The sequence below is a fragment of the Hyaena hyaena genome, unplaced genomic scaffold (assembly GCF_003009895.1).
Source record: "Hyaena hyaena isolate Hyena2069 unplaced genomic scaffold, ASM300989v1 scaffold_497, whole genome shotgun sequence".
Lineage (NCBI taxonomy): Eukaryota > Metazoa > Chordata > Mammalia > Carnivora > Hyaenidae > Hyaena > Hyaena hyaena.
In genome coordinates, this window is record NW_024081130.1 from 456171 (window position 1) to 466006 (window position 9836).

The following is a 9836-nucleotide window of genomic DNA, read 5'->3' on the forward strand; positions in this document are numbered from 1 at the left end:
AGAGGCTTTCAAGGGAAACACACGGAACCGGAAAGGCCCCTAGAAACCCTCAGGTGTGTTAGGGAGCGTCTGCAAAGACCGCGAAAGGAAACCAGGAGTCATCTAAAAAGTTGCCAAAGCAACTAAGGGGTGGTCTAGAAAGGGTAGTCCCCACAAAACAAGGCTTCCGGAAGCTAAACCCGGAAAAGAGGGTGTGAAGGCCTGGGTCCCCTTGTGTGACGTCATCACACCCCAAAGGCACCGGTCACCCCTTATTGCCCGGCGACTTAAGCTGCAGCCAGCAAAATAAGAAAGGCTGGAACCAGGTCGGGAGGAAAGGGAAAAGGAGGCCCTTAAAGTTCGTCTGGAAATTGAGAAGCAAAAAGAATTTTAGGGGCCGATGGCAAATGGTATCCCTCCCTAAAACACCTCTAGGTAGCGAACCACCAATTTCTTGCAAGCCCCTCCCCTCACCCATCAAGCCCACTTCCGTTGACTCCGAATCAGGAAGGAGCCGGTTCCCCACTACTTTTCCCAACAAGGAGCGAAGGCCCCACCTCAGTCGCGCGCTTTCTCCTCCCCTCCCACCTTTCACGCACTTTCTCCCGCCCATCTGTCAATCATTGTGCTCAGCTGTCCAGTTAGCGGGCCAAGGGGCGGGGCCGCCAGGGGCAACGCGTGACGTCCGCAGTCCTCCGGCTGGGAAGCCGGAAGATGCATGAGGAAGGAGGCGCGTGACAGAGCAGCAATTGGCCAACGCTGCGGCCGCAGTCGGTGTAAACAAGGCCCTTCGCCGCTGCGGGTCTTGCGACCGCTCCTGGCTGGTGGGTGGTCTCGCGCGCGGCAGTAACCGCCGGCTTCAGTGGGAGGGGCTTCTCGGCTTCTCACTGCCTCCCCCACTTGGCGTACACACCCCCAGCACACCACGTGGGCGTGAGGAGAGGAAGGAGGGGGTGTTAGGCCGAGTTCTAACTTCATTGGTTGTCGCTGCTGCCGGCTTTCGCGAAGAAGCGCTCTGATTGGTCGGTAAGGGGGGCGTCGGGGGTCTCAGAGCCCTAAGGCTTCTGATTGGTTACATGAGATAAGCTAATGAGGCGCTTTCTTCCGCGAGGGGTTTTGATTGGTCGGCCAGAGAGGTTACCTGGGAATTCACCCACCCACTCCCCCCAGGGACTTTGATAGGTGAGTTTGAGGTAGAAAACTGAGAAATTCCTCTTCACAAGATTCTCGTTCGTGAGCTAGGGTAGCTCCCTCGGTTTCACTCTCTGATTTTCTTTTTTTTTTTTCTTTGCTTCACAGAATTGGGGAAGGTTTGTGGTCCTGAAGTCTTGGGAGTTGTCACAGGCTAAAGAGAAGGGATCTCAGTCCCTAGGAAGGGTCACCCTCCTAGAGATAGCTACCGCTCTATCTCAGGAGACCCTGGTGTTTCTAGAGCAGGCTTTACTTTCACCAAATCCGAGGAAGTGACAGGAGGAGTCCCTGCACAGGACCTAATGATGCTGTGATCAGAAGATGGGATCACGGAACAGCAGCAGTGCAGGAACTGGGTCCGGAGACCCCTCCGAGGGCTTGCCCCGAAGAGGGGCTAGCCTGCGTCGGAGTGAGGAAGAGGAAGAGGAGGATGAAGATGTGGATCTGGCCCAGGTACTGGCCTATCTCCTCCGCAGGTAACTTACCCTCTGATGTGTCCCCACCAAGGACCACCACAGTCCCTTGACCCCAACTCCAGGCAGTTGAAGTTAAAGAGGATAGGGACTGGAATTACCTCAGACCAGCTGTTCTGTTTGAGCTTCCCTTCTGGACACTCATGGCACTCACCTCGATACCCAATAAAAGTAGTTCTTAACGAGGGAGGGTCACGAAGACAAACTCACTTTTGTGTTTGAGGGAACTGTTCAGGGGAGCCTCTTTAGCTGTGACTACACAAATATAATCTATTTTCCAAGTAAGTAAAAACTAAAATGAAAATGTGGGCCCTGATGGAAAAGGAGTGATGTGAAGGGTAAAGAGAAGAGCTGGGGAGGTGGGTGTTAAACTTCAGTGAAGTTATTGACATGTGCTACGAGGCCACGTGGTCTTAACTTGAAAAACAAGTTTAAATTAACCTAACTCTAACCCTGTTCTTGAGGAAAGAATGCTTTGAGGAAATGACCATCAGCACTTGACTGAAAAGGTTTGCCACCGGGTTTGTTTCTTAGCTATGGCTCCTTGGGACGAAGACAAGCCTGGGGATCCCTTTAGTTCTCTGCTGGACTCCTCAGTCAAGAGGCTCAGAAGGAAACATTCTTAGAATTTTTAGTTCTCTAGGGGTGCCTGGGTGGCTCCGTTGGTTAAGCGTCCGACTTCAGCTCAGGTCATGACCTCACGGTTCGTGGGTTCAAGCCCCACATCAGGCTCTGTGCTGAACATTTGTTCAGAGCCTGGAGCCTGCATTGGGTTCTGTGTCTCTTTCTCTCTCTGCTGCTCCTCTGCTCACACTGTGCCTCGCTCTACCTCTCAAAAATAAATAAATGTAAAAAAAAAAAAAAAAGAATTTTTAGGCTCTCTAGGAAGTCAACTAAGTAGGTCTGTCAACGTCCATCAGATGTTGAGGTTCTCTGCTCCTGCTCTAAGCGTGAAGATTCGTTTCCTACTGTGTCTTATAGGAAATTGAAAATAACAGCCAAGGTCTAGTTAGCCTCACACTTCAAAATGGGGACAGTATAGGGTTTGAATAGCAGGTGGATAGCCATTGGCTCTGAATTTGGTTGGTTTGGGGAAGGGATCCTCCCTTTTATCATGGGCATCTCTCCACAGAGGCCAAGTGAGGTTGGTGCAGGGAGGAGGTGCGGCAAATTTACAACTCATCCAGGCCCTCTCGGACTCGGAGGAAGAGCATGACAGTGCCTGGGATGGCCGTCTCGGGGACCGATACAACCCACCCGGTAAGAGGAAAGGCAGACTGAGACCCTAGCATTGGAAGACTTTCATTAGAAAATCCTTTGTTTCTCTTTTCTTTTCTTTTTTCTTCCTTTCTTTTTTCAAGAACATATGTTAAACTGAAATAAGATGAGATAACTCAGGGAATGTGGGAGGCTTTACAGCCCTAGTATATTTGGCCATGTTGAGTGGGCTGGAGCACAGTTCTGGGGCTGGAAGACCTAGGATGAAACTTCTCCTTGGCACTCACAGTGGACGCAACCCCTGACACCCGGGAGCTGGAATGCAATGAGATCAAGACACAAGTGGAATTGGCCACAGGGCGCCTGGGACTTAGGCGGGCCGCCCGGGAACACAGCTTTCCTCAAATGCTGCACCAGGTAGGCCTCTCCACCTCCAACCAGCCTGGAAGCAGGCCTCCTGAGGTAGCCGGAGAAGAGGGAAATAAACTTTGCAAGGAAGTCTCAAGTGCCAGAGCTGGAGGTTTCTTAGCTGGCCTGCATCGGAGTTTGGTGGGACACGCTAGTGTGTGTGGTGTCCATTTCTGTAGCGAGAGCGATATCTGTGGAGGAGGGGGCGTGGTGTGGCTAAAGTGGTCCTCTGTCTGTGCGAGCAATATTCCCCAATCCCTTCCTTTAGAGAGAACGGGGCCTCTGCCACCGGGGAAGCTTCTCCCTTGGAGAACGGTCTCGAATGATGTCTCAGTGAGTATGGGGCTTGGTGGAGAGAATCTAAGGGCCAGATAGGCTTTATCCCCTAAATTTTGAAGGGACAAGTATTAAAGGATGTTCAGGGATATCAAAGTGAAGTTCAGTGGGGTCAAAGCTTGAGAGTAAACAAACTGGAAAAGTGTAGGAACAGAGAGGACAAACGAATGAATGAAAGAAAAGGGAGTATACCCCAAGCCAGAAGGGAAGCCCGCCCTCGTGCTCACACCCAGCTCTGTTAGGATTCTGCTAACCAGAACAGTCCTCACCCCCAGCTCCCTTTACCTTCACTTTCCCTCTGCCTCCCCAGCTTCTTGCCCAACGATCTGGGTTTCACTGATACCTACTCTCAGAAAGCTTTCTGCGGCATCTACAGCAAAGATGGTCAGATCTTCATGTCTGCTTGCCAAGGTACCAGTCCCTGGTCCTACGAACTGCCTGGAACAAGGAACATATTCCCCTGACTGAGGCTAGAAAGCCCCAGACTGAGGGAACCCCGACCCCGGGTTAGGATGCTTAGCCAGAACACATTTCCCATGATGAAGGGAAGATTCCACAGATGTACAGAGAAAGAGAGGTCAGATCTAGAGAGGATGGAAGAAGGGGGTTCCCTAATTCTGCCTGATCCCCACTTACCCAGACCAGACGATCCGACTGTATGACTGCCGGTATGGCCGCTTTCATAAATTCAAGAGCATCAAGGCCCGGGACGTAGGCTGGAGTGTCCTGGATGTGGCCTTCACCCCTGATGGGAACCACTTCCTCTATTCCAGCTGGTCTGATTACAGTGAGTATGCCCCAGACTTCCACTGGCTCTCCAGCCCAGGACCCGAGGTCTCTGATGCCCACGTTCATTGTGCCAGGACTCTACCCCTTCTCTTGGGAAGATCACTCCCAGGGTCTGGCATCCTTGCCCTTTGTTCCATCTCCTGCCTAGTTTCACTCCCACCATCCTTCCCCCCAGCTCTGAAAGATTCTTGTTTCTCTTGCCTTTCTTAGTTCATATCTGCAACATCTACGGGGAGGGAGACACACACACTGCCCTGGATCTAAGGTACTGGCTTCCCTCCTTGGGCAGACTCTTCAGAAACTTCTCAAGGAAGGCTCTCCAGGAGCAAACCCCTTGAACTGGAACTCCTGCTTAGAGGGAGAAAGTACACTGCTTAGAGGGAGAAGTCTCTGTGCGGATTCCTGGGAGGGAAGCGCCCATCCTTGTCAGCCAGAGGACCAGGGTAAAACAGATGGTTGCGGGATTATTTCCACGTCCTCACTGAGGTGATCCACATTCTGGCACTCATTAGCAGGACTTTTTCTCCCCATTAGAAGTGTGCCTTACAGTCCTCGTCAGACTCTGTGCAAATCGACAAAGGCTGAGGGAAATCCACTTAACCCAGCTCCTTCTATGTTCTTTTCAGGCCAGACGAGCGTCGGTTTGCTGTCTTTTCCATCGCCGTCTCCTCAGATGGACGGGAGGTGTTAGGAGGGTGAGTATTTGTAGAGGATGTAGTCCTCAGGGAATGAGATAGGAGTTCTCCCAGAGACCGGCTCTGCCCTTGCAGAGACTGTACTGGACACCGCTGTGGAGAACAGCCTGCCCTTTTCCAAGGTCAGGGTTTACGAGTGGCTACTCTTCTTGCTCACCATTTCCCCAGCATGAGATGCAACCTCTCAAACCTCCTTCCCAAAACACAGCTAACTTTTTTCCCACCTCCTGTGTAAGAAGAGACCAAGGCTCGCCCCTCAGCAGGACTTTGCAACAGGGACTCTCTAGAGCGTGCACAGCATAGGTTCTCTCAGTTCTGACTCCAGGACCCTCTTTATCCCTTCCCTTTCAGGGCCAATGATGGCTGCCTATACGTTTTTGATCGAGAACAGAACCGGCGCACCCTTCAGGTATTGTTTCTGAGATCTAGAGCCCCTACTTCCTGGTCTTTGGCCTATTAGAAGACCTAGAAAGAGGTCCTCGGTGTTCTGGCTTCCTTCTTCCCTAGATTGAGTCCCACGAGGATGACGTGAATGCAGTGGCCTTTGCTGACATAAGCTCTCAAATCCTCTTCTCTGGGGGCGATGATGCCATCTGCAAAGTGTGGGATCGACGCACCATGAGGGAGGATGACCCCAAGCCTGTGGGCGCACTGGCTGGACACCAGGACGGCATCACCTTCATTGACAGCAAGGTGGGCAGGGAGGCGGAACCGCATGGCCAGGTTACAGTTGTCCAGGAGCATGTCCAGGTGGACTGGCATGAAACTCCCCAAGCTCCTTATTAGCTAAGGTTTGCAAGAACTGGAGTTTAGGGAAGGGGCATAAACCAAGAAACATGAGCTCCATCTCTATTCACCAGACTTCAAGGAGCAGGGCAGGGCTTTCTGTGGAATGAAAGAAGACAATTAATCCAGGATAGAATAGGAGGCCCAGCCAGTCCCTGGGCAAAGAAAGGGAAAGCTGGCCGGGGGGCGGAGTCTGTGGTAGAATACCAATGGCGAGCTCACCTGGATGAAGAAAGAGGCAAGCTAAGTCAAAAGACTGACATTCTTCCCCTGCTCCTGGAGAAGCAGAGCTGGACTGACAGACCTCGATATTTGCAAACTCTGACACCTTGTTACCCATCTGGGGATTCACAGGGTGATGCCCGGTATCTCATTTCCAACTCCAAAGACCAGACCATCAAGCTCTGGGATATCCGACGCTTTTCTAGTCGGGAAGGTATGGAAGCCTCACGGCAGGCTGCCACACAGCAAAACTGGGACTACCGCTGGCAGCAGGTGCCCAAAAAAGGTGAGAGTGGAAGGTAGAACCTGATCTCTGGAGAATAAAGAGTCAGGGGTGGTAGTTAAAATAACCCCTGGTAAGGCCTGGGACGGGCACAGTGGACATGACTGTAGCCAGGCCCCCTCCCCACTCCCTCTTGCTAGGCATGAAGTCTTTGTCTGCTGAACTGTGGGGAGTTGGGGTTCCCAGGGCTGGGGGCTGGGGCTCACTCAGAAACAACCAAACCAAAAGTATTTCAGTACTTCAGTATCAGTATAGCCACATTGGTGAATATTCGGTGGGGAAGGAGCCACCAGTTGGGGATTGGAAAGGCAGTCATCTGTGAGTGCCAGTCTTTGCTAAGGAGTGATGAGACAGGAGAATCCAGACTGCCTAACCTAGGGCTCTCCGCGCATCCCTCCCCAGCCTGGCGGAAACTGAAGCTCCCAGGAGACAGCTCCCTGATGACCTACCGGGGCCACGGGGTGCTGCACACCCTTATCCGTTGCCGATTCTCCCCCACCCATAGCACCGGCCAGCAGTTCATCTACAGCGGCTGCTCTACTGGCAAAGTTGTCGGTAAGGCTTGTGCCAGAACAGGGGATCTTGGGAAAGGCAGGACTGTTTCTCTGGCATTTCACCGTAGTCACCAGTAACTACCTTCAACGTCTTAATGGTGACTATAAGTGAGATTTAATTGAGCTTGGAGAAGGTTAGGCTTAGAGAAGTAGAAAACATTATATTTGTTAGCACTTTTTTTTTTTTTTTTTTTTTAAGTGAGTACAAGTGTGGGAGGGGCAGAGGGAGAGGGAGAAAGAGAATCTCAAGCAGGCTCCGCGCCCCCCATGAGCCAGGCGCGGGCTTACTCCCATCACCCTGGGATCATGACCTGAGCCAAAATCGAAAGTCGGACACAACCGACTGAGCCACCCAGGCACCCTAACGTTTTAAATTCAGAAAAGGAACATAGGGGTGCCTGGGTGGCTCAGTCAGTTAAGCGTCCGACTTCGGCTCATGTCATGATCTCGTGGTTTGTGAGTTCAAGCCACATTATGCTGACAGCTCAGTTCCTGGAGCCTGCTTCAGATTCTGCATCTCCCTCTCTCTCCACCCCTCCTCACTCATGTTCTGTTTCTCTCTCTCTCAAAATAAATAAACATTAAAAAAAAGAGAGAGAAAGAGAAGGAACATAGACTTCTAGTCAGTAAGTATAATAATAGATGGCCAAAAATATACTCAGTTCTGTTTTTTAGCCTGTCAAGGAAAGAAAGAGATTGCAGATGAAAAGGGTGGGGGGCGGGGGGAGATAGGATGACACGAAAAACAAGCTCATAGTAAAGGATATGCAGCCATTAAAGCAGAAAGAGTATACAAAGGACACAAACACATGTACGGCTATGAAGAGCCTAAGACAGCGGCATACCTAAGGAGGCATTCAGAGGCCCGCTGGGAAAGAAAGATGCACCCCTGTCCCGAAGAGGAAGAGCAGACTCAGATGTCTGTGCGGACAGCCCATTGTTCACTTTTGTTGTGCCTTCCGTATCTTGTGGGTTTCATAGAAAATTGTTGGAAAGCGCTTTAAAGCCACATTGCATTTTCCTAACTGTGGCCCCTGTGAAATTTAGCTAAGGGCCAGAGGGAAGTACCCACGCTCTGCCAAGCCATATATTCAAGCTGAGGTAGGGAAAAGGGAAAAGAAAGAGAAATCACATCATCCTCTGGTGTGGGCTTTGCTCCCCTGCGCAAGTGGGGAAAGTGCCCGAGAGGCAGGTAAGCCGAACAGCTCAGGAACTATGAGGGGTGCTGGGAAGCTACTCTGGCAGCCCCTCCCCACTCTGGCCTTCCCTGGACAGTGTATGACCTCCTCAGCGGCCACATCGTGAAGAAGCTGACCAACCACAAGGCCTGTGTGCGTGACGTCAGCTGGCACCCCTTCGAGGAAAAGATTGTCAGCAGTTCGGTGAGGTGGCAGGGGTTGGGGGGCCGGTGCACGTCTGGGACTTGGGCCTAGGCGGGGCAGCACCCCTGACTGCTTGCCACCTTCTGCCCTGCAGTGGGACGGGAACCTGCGTCTCTGGCAGTACCGCCAGGCCGAGTACTTCCAGGACGACATGCCAGAGTCGGAGGAGCCCCCCAGCAACCCTGCCCCAGTGCCCCGCCCCTCTGCAGCTTTTTCCTCACCCCAGTAGACCTGATCTCCAGCCCCCTACACAGGTGGGCCTCTTACACGCTCTCTGCCTCCTCCCTTCTGGGAGGCCTGTGGGAAATCCCTGGCATTGGATGGGGAGAAGCCCGTGCCCAGGCTTTGGGGCCTTAGCTGAGCCCTGGAAGATCCTCCCCAAAGGGCAGAGTAGTCTCACGGGCTCACACCCAGTTGCTTGGGTGTCTGCCTCTGGCCAGGGTTCGGCAGGACTGCCATTATCTGGGGCGTGGCCTTTGTCAACAGGAGAAGTGTCCTGAGTGTTTCTAACCATGTTTGGATGTTAAGTGTTAGCTCCTAGAGTAGATGCCTGGGGCCAGGTCTGAACTGAGCTGTCAGCCAGGCCCCTTGCCCTGGCCTTCATGTTGAGGATTAGACTGGCCAATCTGAGGGACAGGCATCCTGGCCATTCTTCCAGAGGTCCTGAAGGCTAGAGCTCTAGCCATTTAGGGGAGGGTGGGGTGAGTAAGGCTTGTCGTCACCACCCTCCTGGGATGGGAATGATGTCTCTCTCTCTATCTGGATCTTTGGGGTGGGACAGGTTGTGGTGTGAGGGCTCCTTGTGGCCCCACCCAGGGCAGGCCCTCCCTTCCCAGACTTCTGTCTTGCTGGAGGCCAGCAGCTTCAAGGAGGGATGTTGAAGTAGGACTCCTTTGTCCTCTCACTGGCTTTGGGTCCCTCAATAAATTCTCTGTGGGAACCTAGCTCAGTGTCTGTCTCTGTCTCACTCACTCTTTTTTCCTATTTGAGGCCTTTTATCCTTTCACTTCGAGAAAATAGTATCCACAAAGCCTTCAGGTATGCTTCTCTGTGGGAGAAAACACGCCCCTCTGAAGCCCCTCAAGATGAAGAGAAATACCAAAACATTTGTTAACTGTGCTCTGCAACAGGCAACTCCCTCACTGAACTCAGAAACTTCCAGCAAGTAGAAACTGAGATAGCAGAAAGTAAGCACATTTTAGATTAGAGCCTGGAACACCCACATCAACCTTGTTTTGGGGCTGGCCTTGGAGCTGGTCTGGTCTATGAGAATTGGCTCAGAACTAGAGCGAACAGGGTGGGCACTGATGCTAGACCCCATCTGGGCACTTCACACCCAGAACCTTTTCCATCCTCACAGCCAGCCTTAGTACAGGTGAGGAAACGGCAATGTGAAGAGGTCACGCAACATGCCTCAGATAGAATACATTGCCAAAAATACCTTTAGAGCGGGACAGAGCAAACCTATGGTTTATGGTTAGTAGGGGAGGTGGTTGGGGTCCACACCCAGCTCTGATCTA

General features: G+C 52.1%; 1 protein-coding gene across 7 annotated transcripts; it reads left to right on the top strand.

Moving 5' to 3' along the window:
• Nucleotides 1–640: 640 nt before the first annotated feature.
• On the top strand, nucleotides 641–9260 carry DCAF11 (DDB1 and CUL4 associated factor 11). 7 transcript variants are annotated; one of them, XM_039254707.1, is made up of 15 exons: nucleotides 643–807; nucleotides 1444–1623; nucleotides 2776–2903; nucleotides 3151–3278; nucleotides 3538–3602; nucleotides 3916–4016; nucleotides 4246–4392; nucleotides 4605–4659; nucleotides 5021–5089; nucleotides 5441–5498; nucleotides 5597–5782; nucleotides 6230–6383; nucleotides 6783–6935; nucleotides 8210–8316; nucleotides 8411–9260. In XM_039254707.1, exons 1-15 carry the CDS (start codon nucleotides 698–700, stop codon nucleotides 8543–8545), a joined length of 1776 nt encoding a protein of 591 aa, XP_039110638.1. In that variant the 5' UTR covers nucleotides 643–697; the 3' UTR covers nucleotides 8546–9260. The 7 variants fall into 7 exon arrangements, 6 of the variants coding, with proteins under 6 accessions (XP_039110638.1, XP_039110633.1, XP_039110634.1 ...); XM_039254702.1 differs by having other exon boundaries at nucleotides 648–1005; nucleotides 1279–1646; XM_039254703.1 differs by having other exon boundaries at nucleotides 648–803; nucleotides 1279–1646.
• The last annotated feature ends 576 nt before the right edge of the window (nucleotides 9261–9836 follow it).

Coding starts and splice junctions, on each gene's coding strand:
- DCAF11 (XM_039254707.1), top strand. CDS start 698: ATGAGGAAGGAGGCGCGTGACAGAGCAGCAATTGGCCAACGCTGCGGC. Junction 6,384..6,782: donor GCAGCAGGTGCCCAAAAAAG/GTGAGAGTGGAA, acceptor ATCCCTCCCCAG/CCTGGCGGAAACTGAAGCTC. Junction 8,317..8,410: donor AAAAGATTGTCAGCAGTTCG/GTGAGGTGGCAG, acceptor TCTGCCCTGCAG/TGGGACGGGAACCTGCGTCT.